Source organism: Pollicipes pollicipes, unplaced genomic scaffold (assembly GCF_011947565.3).
Source record: "Pollicipes pollicipes isolate AB1234 unplaced genomic scaffold, Ppol_2.1 Scaffold_2555;HRSCAF=2994_pilon_pilon_pilon, whole genome shotgun sequence".
NCBI classification, from domain to species: domain Eukaryota; kingdom Metazoa; phylum Arthropoda; class Thecostraca; order Pollicipedomorpha; family Pollicipedidae; genus Pollicipes; species Pollicipes pollicipes.
This window is the reverse complement of record NW_023596136.1, coordinates 40,957,781-40,985,021: the sequence shown is the minus strand read 5'-3', so window position 1 is coordinate 40,985,021 and position 27,241 is coordinate 40,957,781. Positions and strand designations below refer to the sequence as shown.

The following is a 27,241-nucleotide window of genomic DNA, read 5'->3' as shown; positions in this document are numbered from 1 at the left end:
CTGTTCATTTTTTCCGATGTTTAATGAGATGGCAATTTCAAAAGTCTAGGGCTCTAGCGAATCGAAAATGTCATTAAAATTGGAAATTGAATTGTTTGTGGCGGAAAATCCTTCTTATCCAATGATCGTGCTACTAATCTAACATTCTAGTCTCGCCACCCAGAGCGTGGTAATATCTAAAAAATGTCGTTTTTATTGAAAAATATGCTATGGCTGCTGAGCTATCATCACTTTAATATGCCATTTCCGTCATCACCTCATTTTCTGATGCCACCAATGAGGGTCAACGTTTAGGCGCAAAAGTACTGAAAGCTTCAGAATCATGATGAAATGCGTTATAATCATAAAATCACGATCAAAACCAAGTTTCGTTTAGTTCTAAGATCGAATACGTAAAATTACACGTTAGAGGTTGAGTTGACGTGTAATGACCCTATTCCTTCACTTCGTTTTTAAGGGAGACCTCTAGAACCCTTCACGGGTTAGATAAGCTCAAGTGCGCGCACTATGCATATATGATAGCTAATGACCTTGATCACCTGCATAAGTTTTGTGGCATGTATATCGAACCGAAAGTCTCATGTGTTTCTTAGAATTGGAACCCCCAAAAATGATGAACTAAAGGGATAATGGGAGGGTAGCTTTCATTCGCAATGGGCACTTGTCGGGCGCACCTAGGACCCCCACGGGTGCTGGTGGGATGGGTGAAGAGGATTCCACTCCTGCAGGCACCAGGGACCACTGGGCTCTTACCAACACAACGTGGCTTCCATGGAACTTGCCCACACGACACCCAGCGCAGCAGCAATATTAATTCATTCCCGGGGCGTAAGGCCTGACTCCGTTGCTATTTCATTTGCCGATGGGTGCTACGGTGTGCGCAGACGCTGCCCTGCGCTGACGTGCTCGGAGTCTATCATCGCGCCGGTCACGAGCTCTTTGAAGGTGACCGCGGGGGTCGATGCGGTGTGCAGTGCGAATGCGCCTTCATTTTCTCATTACCGTTCGTCAGGGTTACTGACTTAGATACATTCATTGCGGCCTTGGCCACTATTGAAGGCCAACTGTGCTGGTAGCTGTAATGTGTTAATCTGTGGTCACAGGCTGGCTTCAGGATTTTGAATATCTAACTCATTGGTAAATAAACTGTTCCAAATGAAACTGAAAGTAAAACCAAGCATCTTATCGGGCTAACATTATATTTAACTTCGAGGACCGATGGCTGGCGGATATTATGGCGTAAGCCGCTGGACAGCCATGGCAATGGACCCGCATATGGGATTCCGCTACGTGCGATCGCACAGTCGCGCGGGACGCATGACTCGTTCGCACACTTTGGGCGGCTCGTGGCTGGTACTACCCGTCCACCGATACAGCAGGATGGACACTCCGTTTTAGAGAATGCTTCACCTTCGGGCTGTGGGGCGAAGGAAGCAGCACGGCTCAACATATTATCGCGGAAACGGTTGGCATTTGTGTTTTGGATTGCCGCAAAAATGGAATTCAACAAACGAATCCAAGATTTTTGCGCTGTAAGCACAAAAAGGACAAACGGCGCACGGCGTCATCCAAGTGTAACACACGACCGCGCCGCGCGGCTGGTAAGACTGTGCACCAGCCCATCTTAGAGCTAGCTATCCGTCAGACAAACCCTCATTGTTCAATGGTAAATACAATAGCTGATTTTGGCATGTGGAATGTGAATCCCTCTTTAAGGCGACATGGCCATGTCGCTCTACCGCACCAGACGCCCAACAATTCCGCGCCTTACTGGTGTGGCCGACAGGGAGCTTCGGTAAGCCTGGTGCGAGAATTGGGTGCCCTTGTGTATAAACTTCACAGCTATGCTGTCCCCCCCCCCCCCCCTTCTTCTATCACCCCAATCGGCAGGCGCACCGGAGTCACGACCTCTCTACCCCTATTCCCCGGGCCAACCCCCCGGACTGCGACGGCGTCATCAGGCGGCGTGACGTCACGATCACGTGACGGCGGCCAGACCGACGCCACCTGTCCGTTCTCCTTCCCAGGAGCGGTGCTGACGGGAGGCGTCGCCGACGCCGGGTGTCCGCGATCAGTCGGCCCTGCGTCTGCCTGAAGTCAGCACACAGCGACCCGCCGACGCAGGTGTGGGTCGATTTGGGCGCCGAAATCGCAGGTTACGCCGCGCCGCGCGGTTGTCGTCGTTACGACCCCACTGCAGGTACGACAGTGTGCCGTGCTGGTGACGTCACGGGCGGTAACGATCGGCGTGCCGCGAGGAATGTTGTGAAAACAGGTCAGCGCCCACCGCTTTGTTACAGGCGGCCGCCGGCGCAATGGGCCGCGGCTTATCAGTGGACTTGTAGGTTGTTTTCGACGAGGACACTGTCCCGCTATGGGCGTACTGCAGGCTCGATGGCGTTGAAACGGCATTCGTTAAACTGTGAAACGTGTTTCCCAGGAGAGTCTCCTCGCGTGTTTTGGAAGGTTTCAAGTGCCCGCTGCAGTGAAATTAGAGCGGAAACTAAATGTTTCAATAGTGGCACATTACAACAGGGGGCCACATTTCTGGAGCAATAGGCCTTTCATGCATGCGATGGCTACGGTTACAGATCATGTTGCCTTGCGTTGGCATACAAAGGCCCCTTGGCTGAATTTGGAAGCGTCCTTCGTAAATCGGAAGCATCCTGCTTTGGATTAGGAGGACCCTCTATGCATCGGGAGACCCCTTTTTGGAACAGGGGCCCTGTTTTAGGATAGCGAAGCCCTTTCTGCATAATCAGAAAGCGCCATTCTGGATCTTTTAACCAATATTTATTTACGTGGATGTTAGGCATGCAGCAGTTTGATGAGGGGACACATGCCGTCGGTTGCCCCCCCCCCTCTCCCTCCCCTCTTAAAAACAGCACTGTGCAGGAGCATCTCCCCTGCAATGAGGCTCCCACGACCCCCCCCCCCCCAAGCTCGCAATCCGTGGCGCCGTCCCTGGACAGGTAGATCCACGCAGCAGACCAGTCGGCTGGTCAATGAGCAAGGCGTCCGGAGTATACTCAGAGAATGTACGAAAGAGAACGTTCCATATTTGAAGATATTGAGCCCATTTATACCACCTTGGAGATATTGAGCTCACCTAGAATCATTGACATAGTTATAAGTGGAGTGAACTGCTCTAGACAACAAAATTTCCTATTCACTTTTTGCTTTTGCTAATACAAATTTTCGTATTCTATTTCTCTAAATAAATTCGGTTAATTTCCAATTAGGAGATATATTTCAAGGGTCAAGGTGGTGCACATGTCTGAACCAGCGCAACCCTGCATCATTTGCATTATTCTAAAACAATGCAGCAGTATCCCCGGGGGTTTAGAATTTGGGCTCTTTTTATGCACATCTCACGAGGTTTCCACTTCAATTTCACGTGTCTGGTGTTTTCCGAGCGTCTGCAAAGCCGTGCTATTGCCATGGAGAGGACTAATTGCGCATATCAAGCACAGGTTTCCTTAAGTATGACCACCTAAAAATACACCAGGCACGTAGGCATTAAGTCACCAGCAGGTTCCATCGGTCAATCAGATCCGTTAAATCATTGCCGGCTCTTCAGCTGGGAAATGATCGAGCACAGGGGCGCAGTTTTGCGAAATGAGTTGGGAACAGGTACTGAACAGCGAAAAACTACTCAAGCTATCACGAACAGAAACACCACAAGTGGGTTCCTGTCCGCGTATGGGCCTCTCTCTTCTCGATGTTGTGGGAGCTGGAGCCCAACTTGGGATGGTAGGAGTGGGTCTGAATAGGGTCTTGTGAGATAACTTCTCCGAAGGTCTGTCAGACCAAGTTCGTATCGTTAAAAGATTAGGCTGGAGCATATCTTTTTCCTTGCATTTTCCAGATTATCCTCTGCACAGATTAACGGCTACAGCACTACAACACGGAAAATATAGATTTTACCGTTACTCCTCCAGTTCCATCATCGGATTCCAGCACCGCCTCGCGGTGCCGTAATGATGGCGTAATGCCGTAATGCCGTAAATTATTATCAATCTTAGAACCGTACAGGTACAGCTCGAGGTACAGGTACAGACGAAAAGTACGATCGGACCTCCGTCTAAATGCATGAACTGATGTCCTAAAGGGCTTAAAGACACTTATTTCAGATGCGTCATCATTGTCGTTCGCCCATGGCCACCGCTGCTAGCCGCGGGGTCGGGGCGGGACTGACTGACGCCGCGCGGCCTATGAGGGCTGCAGCGCCGGGTGTGGGGCGTCTTCGTTGCTAAGGTTTGCAAGCGCGCATGTTAATTTTTATCAAGTGTCGATTCTGACTGAACGTTGAATATTTTCAAACGAGCATGGAGATTGGCCATGCTACTTCCAATTGTTGGGGTCTGGAAACTCCCCGGGGGGCATTCGTCAGCCATTTACCCCCCCCCCCCCCCCCGCCCCTTCAACAGGCGTTAAACCTCTGACTGCGTCCTTGCAGTATATGTAAACAGAGCATTTATCTGAGGTAGAACGTCACATTGTCAACTGCCCCAAAAGCTTGAGAAGAGCAAGGCACAGATCTGGAGAGGACCCTGTTTGTTGATGGCTTCGGGATAGGTTGGGCGATTTTACGCTGTTCAGTACTTCCTCCCAACTCATTTCGCAAAGCTACACCCATGCGCTCGGTCATTTCCCAGTTTAAGAGCCGCTGATGATTTTACGGATATTTTTGGTCGATCGGAAGTGTCGATGACTTCGTGCCCGTACGTAGTCCGCAATCTACCCGTAGGCAGCAGCTTTAGCTTGTTTGCACGACGCCCGTGGTGTATTTTCAGGTAGCCATGCTTATCAAAACCAACGCTTCAGCACGCACGGCCGAATATTGCGTCCATGTGTTCCGTCGTATTTCGTCATGCGAATGCCCCTGCCCAATGGCCTCCAGCCAGTCGATAGTCAGTTGGCCTCCTGATCCAATCATGACACGCTCACTGGAACGGCGCTCGGACAGTGCTCGTGTGCTCCAAGGATAGCTCTACGAAACTTATGGAGCTGAAAGGGGCTAAGGAGCTGCAACCATGGGGTTCAGATAGCGCAGTGTTCCACATTTGTATGGGGTTTTGAACTGAAATGGCCAGCTTGAAGATCATTGGCTGCAGTTCACAGCCCTGGCCTTGGCAAGACCTAAACCCTCCTAATTTCTGAGCTATACGTCCGCGAAGATGTGCAGACTTTTTCGGGTAGACTTTTTCAAGGTTACACAGACATCCATGGTGTAATAATGACGCCATTCAAATCCTCCTATTCCAATAGCGGTTATGGGACGGTTAATGCTAAGAAAAGTATAATTGCCTTGTCGTTCATATCTGGCGCCAGTGAGAACGATTTCAGATAAAGCTGCCGTCAGTTTGCTCTAAATCAATGTTGTGAAGGTACGATGACACAATCAATAGCGTATTGAGGAGCGTATTTACTCAAGAGAAGTTGTATTGTCGAGGTCAGTTTTTTCTACTTGAAAGTATGCCAATAGTCACGGTTGACCTTATTTTGTCACATCTCATACCTGCCACAATATCTTCAAATGTCCCTTTTTCCATTTCCTTTAACCCTCGCCCTGATTCACCGTTTTTCATAACGCGAACTGTTGAGGGTGGGCTTTGATGGCACCCCTTCCCCCTGTTCCTTCCGTATTAATTAAGATTATTTGAAGAATGACTTCTCTGAAGTCATCAATCATGCATAGTCACAAATATACTTCAAATACGTTGAGATTTGAAGAAATAATGCGATAATCTGATATCAGGTAGTATGTCAGCTGGAAAAACTATTTGGCTGTGGTTGTTACGAATTTGAGACGCTTGCCATGGTTTGCTAACTATGAAAATGGGGTAATCAGCTTGCTCGGCCAGTTGGTTTCTAATATATTTACGGGGAAGGGTTCCGCCCTCAGTCTATGAAAGCTGACGAACATGTTAATAAATGTCGGATTAAAACGAAATAGTCGAATCGGATATTTGGGTTTTCTTTGGATAGCATCAATCCCATAATGACCCTATGTAATCGCACCGTGCTCGTGTCTCCGGCTGTAGATCATGTCACATTGGTTGCACATCATACGTCCACGAATTTCTGCTGCCAAATTTTTCCGCGGGTTCAGAAATAATGTGAAACCACAACATATCCCGGACATGTCGGACGAATGCCCGGTCGAGCTCTCCCGCCAGCTTCTCTGTCTTAGGATACATCCTTCGAAATTATGAGTGTAGTCATGATTATCACAATCATCGTAGTGACACTGAGCGCGCCAGCCGCGATAACAGCCTTCCAGTCACACCTCCCGTGTGCTTCGCGTCAGCTGTAAATGGCATCCAGCTTAAAAGAAGTTCAGTTTGAACGCTCATGCTGCCTTCCAACATAGCCGTTTGCATTTGCTGCACCTCGTAATAGCAGTTCAAGCCGTTCGTAGTTAAAATCCCTCGTGTTGATAAGCTGACGTCAATGCTGATAACCTATTGGTGCGACTGCCATTGCACTAACCCAGCGGGCGCTAGCTCAACATGACGCCAATACTGACAGTCAAAAGGATGAAAATCTCCCCCCCCCCCCTGTTTACCCACGGTTAACCAGACTTTATTCACATCGCATATCTATTGGCCGGGCGTCTTTCAAGACAACTGCGTTGATCTCCATGCTGCTGAACCACAGACCACGCATAGCGCCTGCCATCGTACCACTATCCGGCACGCAGGCACGCCAAGCCCCCTCCATCATTTGGTAACCTCTGCTTTGGTCAATGCATACCTGGACGCCGTCCGCCGGCAGCGCTGCTTTGTTGGCGTGACCGTAACCCATTATGCAAGTTTGAGCTGTACCCGGGAAAACAACTCGAACGCCCGCTGGCGCATTGCCAACAAGGAGGGACGCATATACCCGCAGGGAGCAAACAAAGCGGGCCGCATATGCCCGCAGCGAACAAACAAAGAGGGACGCATATGCCCGCAGCAAACGGACAGCGTTGACGTCAGCTGCATCAGGTTTGCCCACCCGCAGGTATGGCCAATTTGGTTATGGAGAAGCATTCGACGCGTTGCTCGTTTGGGACAATTATGCGTAATAAGTGATCGCCATTACCCGCATTGCGATTGTCATTGGAAAACAGTCGTTTGATTGAAGTTTTCGGGGCTTGTTTCAAAGCCTGTTGAGCGTTTTGAAAGCGGCAGATGGTTATATGTGTACATTTCCTCTACAGCTGCAACACAATTCAGGTAGTGGCCGGCAACCTTAGCGGGCCCGAGGTTCTCAAAGCTCTTGATTTGATAACAACATATTAATTGTATTTGTATGATATTTCTGCTTTAATTCGCACAGTGCGCTCGCGTGAAAGCAGCTAATATTCCTAACGCGCTCGTTCTGCGTGTTCAGCACACAAGAGTCTTACTCTCTGCAACAAAGCCAACAAAATATGAAACTTTGCACACTCCATCGCGTGAATACAGCGATTCGCGGCAGCTGGCGGTGCTGCACTGATGCGCCTGCTCCAGCCGCCGGCATGAGAGCCGACACGCCGGCTCTTTGTTGGTGGAGCGGTCGGTAACCCCCGTGCCGTGACTGTCTGCACGGGTGGCGCTTCCGCCCGTCTGCCTGCACGCGGCCGGTGAGCCATGTTCCGTTCGGCCGGCAAGCCTGGCGGGGGACGCGCCCCACCCCGCCCTCGCCCGGTATTGGTTATCGATAGAGCGCCTGGCGTACACTGGTACTGACAGCGGTCGCCCGGTCATTAGCCAGTTTTCAGTGGGCATTTACCCCAAACAAAAGCAGGGTCAGTGCTTTACTGGGCTTGACCATGTCCAGCGATTAATCAAATTCCCGATTTTTGGAGTGAAATTAGTCTGTCGAATTTGTCCGGGGCACCGAAATAACGAACCCCGGTCCCACACATTTCACAAGACATTGCTGCAGTGACACAGCAGCGGGAATTTGGTCTCCTCGTGCATGGTTTTGTGGTGGATAAAGGTCGTGACAGGTCTGCGGGGCCGAAACGCCGTCCAACCGTCAGTAACGTAGGTGACCTGTCGGGTGTGCTCCATTACGACGTTAGGACGAGCTGGGGACGCCGGCGTTCCCCCGGCCGCGGGACGTCAATGCCTCCCACAACCCCTACCGCAGTTTGAGCGATAGTGACAGAAAGTGCCTTTCGTGGCAGCCTCCAACATTTCTCGACACCAATTGCAATCGGTCGCTGTTCCCCAGGTCCACTCAAGATAAATCCGGCACTGAGAAGCACCACGCGCGTGCTGCGACGTTGTCATGGCGACGACGTCTCGGAGGGCCAGCGGCATTCCTCAGCCGATCACCCCAGCCGGCTCCCGAACTCCCAGCCGACTCGGCGCCATGCAGGTCAGTGACGCCCATTGCAGCAGCCCAACGCCATGCAGGTTAGTGACGTCTACTGGCGACCTTCCCTGCGTCCCGGACTCACCAAGCAGACCGAGCGCCATACAGGACAGTGACGCCTACTGGCGACCTTCCTTAAGCCCCAGACTCACCAAGCAGACCGAACGTCATTCAGGTTGGTCACGTTCGCTGGGTCCCGGGTTTGCTCAGCGGACTGGATGCTGGGTAGAATAGTGACGCCACCCGAGACCACTTCTGCAGAAGAGATCACTTTCAGGACTCAATGGTGCTGAACTACCGCACATGCCAGCGGCGTCACCTGGTGCATTGCATGCTGGGTGTGGGAATCCTTAAGCAGGCTGGGCGCCACGTGCAGTTGGTGATGCCTGGCGAGCTGAACTGAATCCCAGACTCACCCGGCTAGCTGGACGCCGTGCAGATCGTTGACGCCTCCTGGCGTCATTTGCTGACACTCACCGCAGACTGGTCACTTAACAGGCTGGTGACGTTCACTGCGTGAATATGTGGTGGTGGGGGGGGGGGGTCAACTGCCCGCGGGACGCGGTGCAGGCGCTTGATATTAGCGGATGCGAGATGCTGTTGAACTGCACCAGTCGGCTAGAGCAGGGGAACAGCCAAGACAGACCGAGTGGTTCGTTTTTCATCATGGACGGCTCTCAACAGAAAGTTAAAAATTGACGTGAGGCATGCTCTCTTAGATCCATCCTCCCCCTCCCCCTAAGAAAATCTTGGCTACACCCTTGAGCAGAAGCGTTGCAACGGCTGCACTGGCACGACGGCACAACGGCAACGGCAACCAGCATGCTGACGGCTGTGGCAGCTTTCTATCTACAAACATTTTTGTGGCTGGCTTTCGTGGCCGGCACATTCTTATTTTTATATTTGTTTATATTTTATATATTTAAAAAAATATTTTAAGGGGCTGTCATCTGATACCTGATGCCCTCAGATAAAGATAGAAGGTCCTCTTCTCTACCAGAGAGCCATTATACCAGAGAGAGCCATCATACCAGAGAGCCTTCGAGAGCCATTCAGAACTTATGGAATACTATACCAAAGGAACCTTTTGGTGTCGGTTGTCGAAGGCTTCTGGCTTCACTGGCTTAGCTTTTGCCATCAACAACATAACCCGAAAATTTTCACATCCCGTATCGCCTCTATGTCACACGCCGTGCAAGGTATATGTTGGTAAATGTTAGCATAGAATCGCTAAGAACAAACACAGACAGCTAGTTATGGATTACTAGCCAAGAAGTGTCTATTAAAAACGCATAAACACAAAAAGTCAGCATCCATGGCCCGCTTGCATTGGTCCCTATACTGACCGTACATCGCAGGCAAATACGATAAGTAGACGGCTCTAGCATCGACCCAAATCTGGACCACCATTGCTAGCGGGTCTGTTAGGCCACAGGCGCTCCGGGCAGACACTGATCCGCCTGTGTGCTTGATCGGTCCTACGCGTAATTTCCCCAGTTGGGGGGCCCGCTGCCCGGTTATCACGCAATGGACGATGGCGTGCATTGGCGCACGCGTACCCACGCGCCGGTCATGCGCGTAATGGCTTGGTAGCGGCGAAAGCGTCACGCACTTCTTGACATTATTTCCAGGCCGACCGTGTGCAGCTGCCATTTGGCACGTAAGGAACAGGTTGCCGAGGTATTGTGTATGTATTATCCGTCTGCTTATCTTGAAACATGACCTGCTGATCAGGACGCTGGCCCGAGATATAGACCTTATGGCTACGAACCGAAATACCTGATCTTATAAAAATTGGGAGAGAGAGGGGAGAGAGAGAGAGAGAGAGAGCAAGAGAGAGAGGGGGGGAGAGAGAGGGAGAGAGAGAGAGAGAAAGAGAGAGAGAGAGAGAGGGAGAGAGAGGGAGAGAGAGGGGGGGAGAAAGAGCAATAGAGACTTCCTGCTACCAAGTAGATGCTACCTGCAAAGGTGGTTAAGTCGAAAGTACATCGGAAGTGGGCAATGACTATGCAAGTTTTTTCTCATCTCAGAACAACTACACCTAATATTGTGTGAAATATTCTGGGCTATGAATACCGTTTGACAGAGCAAGAGCACACGCCATGTCATTTGTAAACGTCACTGTGTGGGCGTTGGATTCAAGAACTGTTCGTGTCCAAGTTATGCGATTCGTGTGACCCAGGCTAAGATACGGTTCATGTAACGCAAACTAGTATCGAAGTCAGAATGACCCGTTTCTGATATGCGTGCATGCGGGGCGCAATTCACAAGGAAATTGGTTTACGTTCGTGTTCTTGAGCTTGGCTGTTGTGTATTTACATACACGAACAAGTTAATGCTGTCGACGCACTAAAGTTTTAGCGGTGCCTTCATCCTTGCTACACCACGGAAGTTTAAACGCTCTAAAAAGCTGTGGCTCTGCCTGGATCATTTTGGCTCAATCGGAAGTGCTTTGGCCCACTATATTCGCCCGAGTAATCACCTTCAGCGGACTGAGGGAGGGGAGGGGGGGGGGGGCACTACCAATGAAAACTCTACCATTGATCGGCCTAGCGCTGGCAGCCCCAGTGCGCGCACACAAACACCGTGCTCGAGCGGAAACGCGGCCAGGCTAGGGCCGCGGGCTTCCTTAACCTGGGTCGGGTTGTGTCTAACACGCTCATTGACTTACGGGTGTAAATGTTGCAATTTCGATCAGATGCATGCTGCAATCTTGCACTTGAAGTCCCAATGTTATAACTGTTGGTATGCCTTTAAATGGAAAAGACTCCTCTGACTAACACAGTTTGTTTGTAAAGTAAGTATGCTCCTCAATGCGTCATTATTTCATTGTGTCATCGTACCTTGCACAATACTGAGCCAACTGACGGCCGTTGTATCTGGAAATTATGCTCACGAACGCCAGATATGAACGGCTTGAAGATGACATTTTTCTTGGCATTTATCTTCGCACGGTCAACGAAATGACAGAATTTTTATGACGTTATCATGGCGTCATTAGTCACTGGTTGACCTTGAAACAGACTGTACGAAATAGTGTGCAAATATTTGCCGGCGTTTAGGTCAGCGACTGGAGGGCTTTGGGTCTTAAGAAGGGAATGACTGCGAACTGCAATGTATAATGTTCAAGATGGCTATTTCAGGTCAAACCCCATACAAATGTGGAACACTCCCTCTCACGCGGTAAATGCAAGGCTCCATCAGGAACGCCGTTTTGTGACGCATAATGCAGGCGTTTGCGTGGTTCAACTTGTGACGGACATCACGCTGGTATCAAACAACTTGAGAATAACGGCGTAAACGAGAATATGAATGTACGCAAAACACATGCCATCACGACCAAATATACAAGAACACAACAAGAAATGGTCAAAACACGCACAAATAACGTTGGTCAACTTGTTCACACGCATAAATGAACGAGTCACCCTGCGGCAAGTATAAGTACCACAGCGGGCCAGGTCGCTCGCTACATCGGCAATATTAACGCGGCCAGCTTGGCAGCCACTCTGATGTGAACGCTTCAGAGCTTTGTTAAATGATAACGCACAGAGCAGAACATTTACTAAATAGTAAAGTTGTGTTATTTGGAGCGATCTTTTGCACCCAAAAGCATAAAAATAGTTACAAGTGAGCTTTTCCATCATATCTGATGCTTGCATCAATATCTTCAAATGCGAAACATTCCCTGTAAAAAATTAAGTCTCTGTATCCTTTTGGATTCCCTGTGGCATAGACGCTCACGTTTCGGAACGCACCGGCCTGCTTCTAGGCAAAGCATGAGCTACGGCTATGGCTGATATTTTGGTAATGTCAATGAAAGCGCAAAACAAAAAAATCCCAGTGTCATGGTTAAACGCTTTGAAAACATCATCCGTAGCCTCATCAATGGACTTTTGGAAGTCCATTTATAAGGTTGCGGATGACATTTCCAAAGCGTTCAACCACGCACTGGAATCAAAACACGTTTAGGCAGATCGAACTCGGGGCTAATTACGCCCAATTTATCTGCGATAGGCGCCATTCCTTGGCAAAAGAGCGGAGGACAGCTCGCTCGAGACCGGTGGCAGTGGTGTTCCAGCACCAGCAGCTGGCAGCGTACGAGGTGTTGCGGCGGGACGTGGCAACGGTCACCAGGTGGCTGCCTGACTCGGTCGCACAAGCAAAGGTCAGCGCAGCACCCAGCTCATGTCTCCGGGGTCCGTGCGATGTTTTGCAAAACGCCGGTAGCGCTACAACAACAGTCATTCGAAGCGAGCGTCATACCTTCCCCGCACAACACCAGGGCGCCTGTGCGAACCCCAAATGCCCCTTCGCATCCCTGAACGCCCTCTCCCGCTGCACCCCTGTCGGAGGGGGCCCGGTGCGCCCCTGACCCGCTTCGGGCGTCGGTGGCGCCCGGGTCGACGCATCGATTCCGACGCGGGTTGGCCGTCGCCGCGCCGACGGCGACGCGGGCCGGCCGGCAGTCACCGGCGGGCGCGGACGGCCGCGGCCGTGGGAACGACGGTCGGCGCCGCGAACGCCGGGGCAGCGGGGCTAACGAGCGACAGGTGAGTCAGCTGGTGTGGTGATCACCCTGTGAAGATCAGCCGGACGGGAGACGGGGGACAGGTGAGTCAGCTGGTATGATGATCACCCTGTGGCGATCAACCCGAACGAGAGACGGGGGACAGGTGAGTCAGCTGGTATGATGATCACCCTGTGGCAGTCAGCCGGACGAGAGACGGGGGACAGGTGAGTCTGCTGGTATGATGATCACCCTGTGACAGTCAGCCGGACGAGAGACGGGGACAGGTGAGTCAGCTGGTATGATGATCGCCCTGTGGCGATCAACCCGGGCGAGAGACGGGGGACGGGTGAGTCAGATGGTGTGATGATCACCCCGTGGCAGTCAGCCCGGACGGGAGGCGGGGGACAGGTGAGTCAGCTGGTGTGGTGATGACCCATGAGTGCTCACGCATGACATACTGATGGCCCTTTGACGACCGGCCCGGACGGGAGACGGGGCACAGATGAGAGCGACTGCCAACCGATGAAAGCAGCTGAGGCAAATCAGATCCGCTGATCACCGTCCAGATCGACCGATGGCAGAGGAGCGAGCGACCTTGTGAGATCAAAGACTGGCCATTTGCGTGCTTTGAGAAATGAGACAGTACGATGCTCTCGTGTCAATCGCCACGGAAGGGGGTCAAGGATTCACTAATGGAGAATGGGTAGCGGGGTGCGGTGATTATGGATATAGAAGAAAAAACCGACGAATTGCTGGAAGAGGAGACAGTAGCCATGTCAAACGATCAGTGTAGAGAACGATGTGTAATGACGTATCAGTGAAAAGCGAGACTGACAAGCGATGGCATCCTTTGATGGGGACAATGAAAGAAAGCGGGGGGCAGAGAAGCAGTCTGTCGTACGGGAAGGGCTGAGTGACAGTCCGATATAACCGAGGGACCGAGTGGTAGTCTGGTGTAAGTGAGGGACCGAGTGGCAGTCTGATGTAAGTGAGGGACTGAGTGACAGTCCGGTGCAACCGAGGGACCGAGTGGCAGTCCAGTGTAATCGAGGGACCGAGTGACAGTCCGGTATAACCGAGGGACCGAGTGGCAGTCCGGTGTAACCGAGGGACCGAGTGGCAGTCCAGTATAACCGAGGGACCGAGTGGCAGTCCGGTGTAACCGAGGGACCGAGTGGCAGTCCGGTGTAACCGAGGGACCGAGTGGCAGTCCAGTATAACCGAGGGACCAAGTGCCAGTCCGGTATAATCGAGGGACCAAGTGGCAGTCCGTTATAATCGAGGGACCGAGTGGCAGTCCGGTATAACCGAGGGACCGAGTAGCAGTCCGGTGTAATCGAGGGACCGAGTGACAGTCCGGTATAACCGAGGGACCGAGTGGCAGTCCGGTGTAACCGAGGGACCGAGTGGCAGTCCAGTATAACCGAGGGACCGAGTGGCAGTCCAGTGTAATCGAGGGACCGAGTGGCAGTCCGGTATAACCGAGGGACCGAGTGGCAGTCCGGTGTAACCGAGGGACCAAGTGGCAGTCCGGTATAATCGAGGGACCAAGTGGCAGTCCGGTTTAACCGAGGGACCGAGTAGCAGTCCGGTATAATCGAGGGACCAAGTGGCAGTCCGGTATAACCGAGAGGCCGAGTGGCAGTCCAGTATAACCGAGGGACCGAGTGGCAGTCTGGTGTAAGTGAGGAACTGGGTGGCAGTCTGGTGTAACCGAGGAACCAAGTGGCACTCCGGTATAACCGAGGGACCAAGTGGCAGTCCGGTATTATCGAGGGACCGAGTGACAGTCCGGTATAACCGAGGGACCGAGTGGCAGTCCGCTGTAACCGAGGGACCAAGTGGCAGTCCGGTATTATCGAGGGACCGAGTGACAGTCCGGTATAACCGAGGGACCGAGTGGCAGTCCGCTGTAACCGAGGGACCAAGTGGCAGTCCGGTATAACCGAGGGACCGAGTGGCAGTCTGGTGTAAGTGAGGAACTGGGTGGCAGTCTGGTGTAACCGAGGGACCAAGTGGCTGTCCGGTATAACCGAGGGACCGAGTGACAGCCCGGTACAACCGAGGGACCAAGTGGCAGTCCAGTATAACCAAGGGACCAAGTGGCAGTCCGGTATAACCGAGGGACCGAGTGGCAGTCCGCTGTAACCGAGGGACCAAGTGGCAGTCCGGTTTAACGGAGGGACCGAGTGGCAGTCTGGTGTAAGCGAGGGGCCGAGTGACAGTCCGCTGTAACCGAGGGATCAAGCGGCAGTCTGGTGTAAGCGAGGGGCCGAGTGACAGTCTGGTGTCAGTGAGGGACCGAGTGGCAGTCCGGTGTAACCGAGGGATCAAGCGGCAGTCTGGTGTAAGCGAGGGGCCGAGTGACAGTCCGCTGTAACCGAGGGATCAAGCGGCAGTCTGGTGTAAGCGAGGGGCCGAGTGGCAGTCTGGCGTAAGTGAGGGACTGGGTGGCAGTCTGGTGTAAGTGAGGGACTGAGTGGTAGTCTGGTGTAAGTGAGGGACTGGGTGGCAGTCTGGTGTAAGTAAGGGACTGAGTGGTAGTCTGGTGTAAGCGCGGGATGAGTGGCAGTCTGCCGTAAGTGAGGGCCTGAGTGACAGTCTGGTGTAAGCGAGTGACCGAGTGGCAGTCTGGTGTAAGTGAGAGGCTGAGTGGTAGCCTGGTGTAAGCGAGTGACCGAGTGGCAGTCTGGTGTAAGTAAGGGACTGAGTGGCAGTCCGATGTAAGCAAGCGACTGAGTGGCAGTCTGGTGTAAGCTAGCGACCGAGTGGCAGTCTGGTGTAAGCGAGTGACCGAGTGGCAGTCTGGTGTAAGTGAGGTACTGAGTGGCGGTCTGGTGTAAGCAAGCGACCGAGTGGCAGTCTGGTGTAAGCGTGATTCAGGAGTACGAGATCAGAAGGCTAGGGTGTCGCCAGGCCCCAAACGACGTTAATGATACGGAAGTGGCTCTGTGGTAGGTCGAGAGATGCATAAACAGAAAATCAGTGACTGCTGGAATGCGGTCAGGGTCTATGGTCCTCTCGTGTCACGGTAACTCTCGGAACATACCGCTTTTTGACTTCATGAGGTGAAACATGCCGAAAGAGGGGCATTTCAGCGGGTCGCTCAAGGTGAGTGAGAGAGGAAACTCCGAAACGGCAGGATAACCACGTGAGGAGGATGAGGAGATATAGTGCATGATTACTGTCATTTGGGGTGTCAGGGCGTATAGCCGATGCTGGTATTAGTGAAGAGAGGCCGAACCAGTGGAACGCCATTCGCCAGTATCAGAGGCTGGGTCTGGAGACGCATCATAGCAGGCTGGGGGTCACACGGGTGATCGTGAATTATTGACGTTAGGTAGGGAGCTGGAACGCAACGGTATTCGTCCATAGAAGTGCACTCGGGCTTCGAATGTGCTGGAGATTTGTTGTACTATTTTAGTCGTCTCCTATGTTGTACGGGGAACAAAAAAGGGAGATATATTGCTTTTAAAGCCGTTTTGATACTAAATTTTGGTGATTGCTCGGCATGTTTTCTTTAACCAGTATCGTCTGGTGTATTGAAGGAAATTTATTTGCAACGAAGTAATTCCAAAGTACGTCACAATAGGAGCATAGCATTTACTTGCGAATAGAAGATGGAGATTACATTATTTTTTGTTATTCAGGAGCAGTTCTGGGCTGTGTAGTGCGTGGGTTGTTCCAGTTGTTTGTAATGTTTTCGGTTTTAAAAGCGTTCTTCCTACTTTTTAACTCAGCATTCTGACAGAACGCTGGCAAGGGCGCAGAGGTCATGGCATGTACCGAAGCCTAGTAGCCACAGGTCTCCCTAACCCAAGCACAGTGTTGCGCCTTAAATGGACAATGGCAGCCGGCAATGTTTATTGTTTAGTTTTGTTTGTTTTATTATTATTATTTGAATATTTGTTTTATTGTTATTATTTGAATAGGTCACATAAAAGGCTGCTGGTAATGTTAGGTAGGAACGTCTCGTAAAGTAAAAGGGCCAAACCTGCCTTTGAAGTAGATTCATGCCATATATTTTTATAGGTTTTATTACTAGCTTTCAGCAAAAACGAACTAGCCACTGGCCCCCTCCCCTCCTCGGTTACATTAATTTGCCCATAAAAGCTTGTGGTGAGACGATTGGTTTGGCGTTAGTCTGCTGAAATACAGGCACACAGAAATGTTTAATGATGACAAAGAGCATCATTTGCCGCACATGACAGAAGCATGACCAACTTACGTAGGACTTTAAAATGATCGTGCTGGGTAAATCACTGGATTGTCATCGCCAAACTTGGTAACGGTAGGAGTAAGTTAAGAACAATTAACGCCATTTATGCACCATTGCCTTCACAATGAACTCGACCGATGAGATGCATGAAACGAATAAGTATGACCGCTGCCTTTGCATGGGGAATGTTGGTCTTTGTTCATCCCTGGCTCTAAGCACACAACTTCGTAGTTCGGATGCATGTTTGTCCACAGGCGCATAGACTCAGCTTCCCTCAGGGGATTCAAATTGTCAAGTTGTCAAATTGTCTCCAAAATTCCGCGAATTTGGACCATTTTAGCAAAATACTTGCAATTGGTGCAGATTTCTTCGGTGAGGGAGGGGGGGGGGCATGTCCCCATGGCGCCATTCTATCTGGCTATGTTCCTGATCCTCTAAGCATATTGTGTAGTGTATTCTAAATATTGAAAAGCCGAGTAACGTGTTCGTCTGTCTCGGGTGGCTGCTTTCTCCCACGGAAGTAGCAGCATTGACATTTTAACTGCATGGCAGTTTCAGGTAACTCATTCCATGCACAGCGTTTTAACAAGCTTGCTTCTGAAGTCCGATTACGCACCGTAAATTTGTTCACTCTTTCCTTGTTTTGGCACGCGAGAAGTCTGAGTGTTCAGCGTAGGCAGCTCGTCGACTTATTGGTTTCTTGGTTGTCATAACATGAACTGATTAAGCAGTTGGCGATACAGGGTCTGACTCGCCGCTCGAAATTCATGCAACGGGCATTTGACATCAGTTACCCAAAGCTTCGTTACGGTGCCCTGTGGCACGTAAGAAATCGACTTCGCAAAGCTGCTGTGACAGAATTCTGAGGCTGAAACAGAAAACGGGCTTTTAAACCTGGACGATTAGCACGCAAACAAGCTTGGTGGTGTTTTGCATAAATAACACACTGGTAGGGTACAGTAGTACTACAATCGGCTTAAACGCTGGCAGCAGGGAAAAACAGCGGCAAGTATCAAATGCAAGTGCATGAACCTTTCTTCTTCTTCTAAAGCACCCCACCTAGCCGAGCTCAGGACGCTCAGGGCAAAGGCAATGGTGCGTGGATGGTTCGGATATTCTGATGGCATTGCCTTCATCGAGGCTGGTAATCATAACCGTTTGTTCATCAAGCTTATTCTAAAACTCGGTGTGCCTTGCCCGGGTTCTAATCACGTGCAATAGATGAGGCTACCTGTCACCTCTCAAAAGGTGTCGGGTGCTGGTTATTGTCTAGCAGACCTGGTCCGGTGGTTGGTCTCCCCTATGAACTATTGCTAGGGCACAAGGGAGGAGAGTGGTATGGGCCATATAGTATTTGATTTTTTGTAAGCTTTTAACATCAACGTTGCGGTGGCGCATAGCACGAGTATTAATCGCCTCTAAAAAAAAATGGGTCAGGTCCTTCACTTTTTGGGACGTTCCTACATCACTTAATAACGGCTTAATCTTGAGGTCTTCAAGATGCAATCAAGAAACGAAAGCGCATGCCACCATCGTCCACGTTGGCAAATGTCATATGAGCACACCCATTGGAAGAGGGTGAATGGATTGCACTAATAATCCGTTATAATAGCGGTTTTTGCAATGCGTACCGCTGCTGTTTTAAGCGTTGCCTTGCTTTTCTACACAGTGCGACATGCGCGAAGGTTGACAAGCTAGACGCTGAGTTTGTGTCATAAAAGTAGCTTCCAAGCACCTTAAGGCCATGACCTAATGGGAGCAGACGATCTTACACGTCATGGTCGTTGCACTGTCTTTCACTGTTAAGCCACTCGACTGATTTACGCTGGAAAGCTGTGTTGTATTTGGGCTTGAAATGTCTGTAATCATCAAACGTCTCTCTCTCCTGCAGGCGCAGTACCAGCAGAGATTGACATCTGAGCGTCAAAACAAGCACTCCACGCTTTCTCTGGGTCGCCACGACGCCCCAGAATCGCCCCAGCCCCCCGCGTCGACCGGCCGCACCTCTGATTACCCAAGTCCCCGCCGGGCGGCGCCAGCATCGCCTGGCTCCAGCAGCACCGGTAGCGCGGGGTCGGTGATGAGCAGCTTGTCAGCGTCGCTCAGCATGAACAGTTCGCTGGGACCGGGCAAGGTGCGCGCCATGTTCCAGGCGCGCCGGCAGGGCGGCAACTCCGCGCAGGGCTCTCCCGTCGGCTGGGACAAGAGTTACCCGCTGGAGCCCATCCAGAAGGGCACGCCGCCAGCCAGGAGCGGCAGGGGCGGCGCACGCCGCTCGCCGCCGCAGCCGACGGTAAGTAGAGGCCGCAAGCCGCCGGCCCGCAGCGGCGGCGGCGGCGGTGGCGGTGGACCCAGCATGCGCAAGGCTAAAAGTCACAACAATCTGGCGGCGGCTGCCGAGCCGAAGCGCGGCGCAAGAGCGGCGCGCAGTAGCTCGTTTGACGGCCGCGCCAGGCGCAAGCCGCCCCACAGGCAGGAGGAGCGCAACCGCATCAACGACGAGATGCGGCGGCGCGAGGGCGAGCTGCTTAACAAGATTAAGGGTAGCACGAAGGAGCCGGCGGGACTGCAGGCGCGCGCGCCGCGCAGGGTGAGTGCGCGGCCGGCGGGTGTGCGACCGACGGTGACGTCACAGCGATGCCGTGGGCTTGTCACCTGGCATCGCGTGCCAGCATGGCGTGCCGTGCCGACTGATCCTCGCTTTCAGCACAGGCTTTTGTGGAAGGGTCTCAGCTTCTGGATGTCGCACACATCGGAGACACCGGCTATGATGGATATCGATTTTTACTTTGAAGGACTGGGCCCGTCAAAATGTTACATTTGAGTTGCATATAGACTTAACGGACGGAACTCAGAAGCTCCTAAAGCTTTGTTACTTGAAGTGTGAACAGCTAAAGGTCTGTGCTGAAAAGTGCACATAAGACGTGAGTGCAGCTTCAAACTCGTTTTCACCTGGTGTGAAAAGTTGAAAATTCTGTCGTTAGACTTCATGAGGGATGACCTCTTTGTCAAGATCATTTTGGTCGCACTTCACGATGAGCCACCCAGAAACGTCAGTTTGTCAAGAATGTGTTTCTGACAGGACTTGCATTTATTTTGACATGCTACATGATGGTGCGTGAGATTCCATAAAATGCAGTGTGCTTAGTTTACCTAACGTTAAGCTCAATCAGTTACGTCAAGGATAGAAATTTACGAGGGTTGTTTTTTACGTCGCGGGATTTTATTTTTTGCTGGAAATATCGATGCTCGTGTGAAGCTGTTTTCATTCCAACTTTCAGTAACCAGAATGGCGCGGCTGCTTTGCAGCTTGGCAATACTTTTTGCCAGATAGAAAGGACCCAAATTGTCCGCAATATCTGGGGAGCAATGCCGTCATGCTGCAAAGCCGTCAGACCCTTCGGTCTTATCAAATCTGGAGCAGTTATATAGCATTGGTTTCAAAAATAACTGATTGGTTACTTTTCATGCCTCATCTATACGTGTGCCATTTGCAATTTATCAGACCCCTGTCATCCCTTCAGCGGCCCATTGACCGCTTATTTAACTGAAGTCAACAATTCTTGTCCAATCAGAGGACTCCTACGTACCTCGTGGTGCAGCTTTCAAACCAACATCACGGAAAACCAATGACGTCACGGGACCACATGGCTGAGCGGTCAAGTCGCTGAATAACCGGGCCTGGCATACGTACCCTGATATTTAGGCCAATTGAGGTCGCATTAAGAGGTAATTCATGCCACTTGACAGGTGCTTTGCAGCGCCGTCGGTCTTTTCGTCGTGCCATACATTCTCTTGGAAAAATGGCATGGATATTGCGCAATCAAGATCGAGGAAATTACGCAATCGAGTGCTGATTTGAGTGACATCATCCGATGCGCCACGGGTTACACTTGCCGCTGATTTGTTTTTATCCTGTAACTAAATGTGCCAAGGTGCATACACTAAAGCTTTCTTGTACAGCTATAATGCACAATTCTGAAGATTGGAAGAGGCCTGCAATCACCATTTTTATTTCTCTGATCAGACCTGACCTATCAAGGGTCACCCGTAGCGATGGAAATGAGCATTTATAGGATGCAGCTTTACGCGAGCTGTTGGGTGCGGCTTTCCACTTGGCCTGGTTTTTGTGACTGTTTTGTTTTGTTCATGAGACTCTGTGAAGCTCCTTTAGTGGTTGGTATTAATTGTTGATCAAGCAAGGACTTGGCAGAAGCGTATGCACGATGAGCTGAAGCAACCAAAAATGACAGTAGATTCGTTGTTGTGTATCTCTTGGGGTTGAAGAACCGGGTTAAGACCCCGGTTTTCGTCGGGTTTAGAAAAAATAGTGGAGAACTATTTTGTCATGTACGCTGTTTTGGCTTCCAGGGCGCCATTTCAAACGGACTTGTCTCAATAGGTCACTAGACAGGAAAGACGCTGCTGGATCACATCCAGCTTGATGCATTATTTATGCCATTTAGTCGTGGTATTTCAAGAATACATGAAGGTAGGGCCCTCGGTGAGACGCATTCGCCATATTGTTAGAACAAAGCCAAAGATCTGGAATGACAACTATTCTTGCAACCGAAAAGCAAAAAAACTGTGAGATATGTCACCTGTCCCATCTTAGCATCTGCAATGGCTTTTGCAGCCTGAAAGTATGATCATTTTATGTTTTTAATTACTATTATTAACGTTGCTTTTACGTACCTTTTAAGTTATTTTATTTCTTAACTTTATGGTCATTTACTTCTGTTAACGATAAGTTTTTGGACCTCGACCATCTGGAGGTTCACGAACATTACCCAAAGTTTCTTAAATGCTTACAGACTTATCCCAGTTGGTCTAAAGGAGTTTAAGCGCTTATTAGGCGCAAACTCGACATGTGTTGGAACAAAACAATGTTTTGATGCCACATTAACCTCTGAAGTTGCAATACAGTCCGTGGTTATTTGTTTCTATAAATTCGGCATTGTGCAATTCTCTATCAGTTTTATAATTATTCTGTTGTAATTAGTTTAACAGGCTGACTGCGGAGGATGTAGAGGGTTGTCAGCGGCCACGAAAAGGTTAATATGAATTTACATTATAATTATCGAGCCAAAGCGATCTGTGCCGCACACTTGCGTTGATAAGCTGTCCAAGCTGATGCATTTTGGAGCTCAGCGATTACCGAACGAGTCATGTGAATCGGTAGAGCAGAACCATCGTTGCCAATGGGATTATCTGAATTTTGACCTGACTTGACCTTGACTTAAACTAGCCTTGATCTTTTACCTTCGGCCCATGGCTCGCTTCTGACGAGGTACAAAAGGTTCTGCTGTTCAGCGCCAATTTACGCAGCGTTGCGACCCTTATTAGTGAGCGGTCCGACCTGAGGTCCCCAGAAAACTCGAGCGATTCCAAGATGTGTCGCGCCACAAGCCATGCTTCAAGGGTACCGTGACCTTCTCTGTTTTTGGTTCGCCAGCACAATGAATTACATTTTGAACGTTTTAATCCAACGGCCAGATTCTGAGGGTAATCCACTCGAATTTGAGTCAGGTTATGCTCAATTGCCAGTGCTAGTCGTGTGGCTTTCAAGTGGCACACAGTGTCTTTCTTTCCGGCATTTGCGCGCTCCTCCCTATTGTTGATGAACGCTTCCCTTGTGTTGAAACTTGCTCACCGTCTGACGTGGGCTCTGAGTCTGGGACCGCCAGGGGATTTAAAGTCACCGCTCCTGTTTGTTGGAACAACTTCTGAGTCGTTCAAGGCAGATCAGCCGGATGTGTTGCATATGATATGGAATTCAGTCGTATTCTTTTTTAAGGGAAAACCGGCTTCACGGCCGGTCTCGTCGCCGGTTATTATGCCATCAGTGAAGTTTTTACGCTGTTTGTGCTTCCGAAACCTACCAGTTACTGGTGGAGTTATGGATTGATTCGATGTAACTCATCAGTTAGCTTGGCTGTGTGCCAGTCAGCTTCATACATGGTACAGCGGAACACTGAATGTCCTATGAAGTCAACTTATTTCTGTTGAAATAAGAGGTCGTGTGCTGTCCGTGTTTGGTTAGTGTTCGGTGCTGGTAAATAGTTTTGGACGAATGGCTGACATAGGCCATATGAGCCGGAGGAACACAAGAAAAAATTTTCAATTCTGACTTGACCACGACTCGACTTGATCCTGATTAGCCCTGGCCTGGTGCTTTGACCTTTTCTCAATATCGTGGTATGATTCAAATGCGTAAAGACGTTTTTTTTCGTTTTTTGACGCTTACAAATGTATCTGTCCATCAGTAATGATCATTGACCATTATTTCAGGGACTGAAGGATCTTAAATTTTTGCAGTCGGGGATTAATTCTAAGTATTTTTGCTAAGTTATGGCACAATCAGTCGCTTCGGAAATGTTAACGTATTAATTCCTGAGTGAGATTGACTAGAAGTATTGATTACTGTTCAAATTTTCCCGGTACTATGATCGCCCGTAGAATAGCAGAGAGCAGAGTAAAAAAAGGTTAAAAAATGAATAAAATAATTTTGCTCCCCCCCCCCCCCCGCTTGGACGCCAAAAGACATCTAAGGGTGCCTGGACAATCCCTCGTGCTCGTGCAGCGAAGAAAATGTTGCATCAAAAGTCCTGCTGGAGTATCATTACCATCTAGCAGCATTTGATTGCATTATGCAATGGTTGGACTACGGTACGGGGTGCACGAGTGTCACTCACAGCGGCCTGGAAGCTCAACAGCAGGTGTGGATTCCGTTCACACATGAGGCGCCGCATTTCGAAAGTACTTGATTTTATAGCTCTTAGCCGGAAGCATTGCTAAACGCGCGCTCGGGTGGGAGGTCAAATTACCCCTCCCCCGAAGATTTCTCCAGAATGGTTTTCGAGCGTCGTAGGCGCGCTAAATATGGCATAGCTGTCGATACTTGAACAGTGGATCGTCTGACTTTAAAAATTCAGACGTACGTTGTAAGGTCGCTGATCTTTGGCAGGCCAAATTCGGGCCATGGTTTCAGCCAATGCAATTTGTAGGGAATCGTTCAATCTGATCCAACAGTGGCGTGTAAGACGAAGCCATACACCTCTGAGATGCTTTCTCAGGTAGCACAACAATTGAATGAACAAACTACATTGACCTAAGGTCAGTTATAAAGGTCAGACCACCGTCAAAATCAACCTGCTTTATTACCCTAGGGCTTGCTGCATGGGGTAGTTTTAGTTGCTCATTTCGAATTTATTGATAACAGGAACCGTATTATACACCTTCCATAGACTTCCTAAAGGTCAGAATAGTTCACTGACCAAGAATGACCCAGGCCATTATTTTGTTTTGAGCTGCTTAATGCCTGGCGTAATCTATGTTTCTTATCCAAATGCAAAACCCAAAGCGGTCTTGTGTGATTTTAGTCACCATGACATTCAAAAGGTCAAACAAGGTATCTGACCTTAGATGAGCATGCGATATTATGCTTAGAGCAGTTATGTAGGTTCCAGGGGCCCTTCGGGGACCAACCTGGAGTTTGATCAACCTGGGGACCAACCTGGGAGGGGGGGGACAAATTGACCTCCCACTCGAGCGAAGGGTATCCAACCCGGGCGCATGTTAAGTCGCGAGAGTGGTTTATGCCGTCACCGGTCAGCTGGATTCAATATTTCATATTCAGTAGGTGGAAAAGACGAACTTGTGATCTCTCGAGGTGTGCTTACAAAAGCCAGTTTGAATGTCAATAGTATGTGGGTGCTGACCGACGTTCGCACTGCCCGATCTTGAACGGGCAATCCTCACGCGTACCAAGCTTGCTGTGAACTTACACTCTGTCACTTGTCGTTTTAAACGGACTTCTAAAAGCCGTTTATTTCTTCGCAAGGCGGATGCATCGCAGACTGTTCACATGAACTTAATGGCGTGCGGGGGGTCAGCTTTTGCTACCACGTCACGGTCCACCAACAGCCATCTGTACAGTTTTCAGTTCTGTGCCGGCGTGACTGTGGGAACAGAAATGAATGCCGTGATCTGATTAACAACGCCCCGCGACGCGTCATGAATGCTTCACCGTGCAGATGTCCGCGGTCCAACGCGAAAGTGCTGGAACGTTCATTCCCACGTCGTTTCGAGTCCGATAACCGCCCTTGTCGCTTGGTTACCATCGACGAGGTCATCAGGGGTCAACCGCTCACGTGGCGATTTTGCCCAGCCGCCTGGGTCGTGTGGTTACCACCAACAAGCCCTTTGGCGTGGTGCGCTGAACAGTGATAGCGTCGCCTAGGTAACGCTCCTGTTTACCACCGCTAATGTCACCAACGCCCTGAAGCAACTGCGGATAGCGGTCGTCGGGGTTCAATGTGGCGGTTGTTGACGACATCAGGGTCAGGATGTGTACGCGTGCTCACAGACACGGCCATCAGGGTCATGGTCATGGTGGTCGCTATTTACGTCAGCAAAGGTCATATTTGTCTTCCCCGAGTACATGCGCATTGGGTCTCAGTTTGTTTTCCCGTCATGAGATGTGGCCACGGTTTTATTTGTATTTCTCGGAAGTAATGTTCGGGTTTTCGGCGATTGCCCTTAAGCCAGCTTTCAGAACTATCACCGATTGTAAAGTGGTCATTTAGAGTAAACACTTTAAGATTTGTTTTAATGATTATGTTGTTTGTAATGTAATGCATATAACCTGAGGATTATATACAACATATAATGTCTCTAAAATTGCATCGTATTATCAATGAACGCGCCAGCCTTGGTTTGGTTCTATCTGTGCCTCTACGACAGCATGTAATCGTGAAGCGCAAACACGCTGCTCTCACTTGTTTTGCTGCTGCTCTCCATCGTTTCCGGCCTGCAGCCAGAAACAATGGAGCGGCGAGCCTTAGTTTCCTTTCCCTTCACGCTTTCTTGGCGCGTGCCTGCCGACCTCGAACCCAGCCGATAATGGACCTGAGCCCTCAAAAGACCCAGCCGGCACGGCTGTCTGGGTCGTCAGGACCCCTGAGGCTCAGACTTACGACCCCGCGGGCTGTCTGGGGCGTGACGCACTGAAGCAGCAGGCGCGCCGTCAAGGTGCCCGGATGATACGAAGAGCGGACCGACGGCGGTGATCAGTCATGCCGCCGCGTCGTCATCAGTTCCGCCGCGATAAACCGCAGCAAAGAAGGAACGCCTTACGGTGGCAACAAACAGCGTTGTGGCGGTGCCCGGCGCTGTGTGTGGTGCCTGGGGCACGCGCCGTGGTTCCGCGTAGGGCTCGGACCATCGCCGGACCGCCAGCTCGATGCAAACACGGCCGCCTGAAGTCAGCTGTGATGTCTGCAGAGCCGACCTCGGATACCAGGGCCACCGCTGAGGCAAGTTTAGGCGAAATTCACCAAATTTACCCACGATTAAGGCCCACCAAAAAGGGGGAATCAAACAGAGGAGGAAAAGTCTGGTCTTCCAACGTCGTTAGCAGTGCGCGGCATTTACCAGTCCACAGTGTACCGCACGTAGGTTTGTTGGAAACAGAGTTTACTTAGGAAAAGCAGCGAACTCGATTCATTGTCAACAAAACCTCCATACATGGCGGTATAAATCGGTAGCCTGGTATATCTGGACTGTATGGCCGTCAGACAAAGATAAGCTTTATAGCCAGGTTTCCGTGGCCATGTACAGGTTTGTGACTACCATTTGTGGTTATCATTGAGAACAAGCCGCCGCTGTTTCACGTCGAGCAGTGTGACTCTGCGCTACCGTGCAGTCACAAAAATTCCTAACGCGGAAAAATGCAAAAACTTCATTGTTTATACGTGGTATTTGTACGCGCATGTGATTGAGTACAAAGCAAAGCAGGTACAAAAGCAGAGTGTTCACATCATTGCAAGCAAAGCCCTCATACATAACGTCATAGTTCAGTAATCTAGCATAACTTCTGACCAACTTAAGTTTGCTAACATGTGTAGTGAACGCGCCGTCAGTTATGCCCAATTTTACAGCGCCGTCTGTCATCGTGTTTCCGCCCGGTCCCATAACTGGTGCCAGGGTGTGGCATCTAACCACTCCCTCGCCCGGCGACAGGGTAGGGTGTGGCATCTAACCACTCCTTCGCCCGGCGACAGGCTAGGGTGCGGCATCTAACCACTCCTTCGCCCGGCGACAGGCTAGGGTGTGGCATCCAAACACTCCCTCGCCCGGCGACAGGCTAGGGTGTG

At 50.5% G+C, this 27,241-nt stretch overlaps 1 protein-coding gene across 1 annotated transcript; it reads left to right on the top strand.

The window, feature by feature from the left end:
- The first annotated feature begins 2,097 nt into the window (after window positions 1–2,097).
- LOC119101271 (brain tumor protein) lies at window positions 2,098–26,049 on the top strand. The gene is made up of 5 exons (XM_037224573.1): window positions 2,098–2,200; window positions 8,209–8,355; window positions 18,976–19,329; window positions 19,561–19,674; window positions 26,041–26,049. Exons 2-5 carry the CDS (start codon window positions 8,266–8,268, stop codon window positions 26,047–26,049), a joined length of 567 nt encoding a protein of 188 aa, XP_037080468.1. The 5' UTR covers window positions 2,098–2,200; window positions 8,209–8,265.
- Window positions 26,050–27,241: the final 1,192 nt, after the last annotated feature.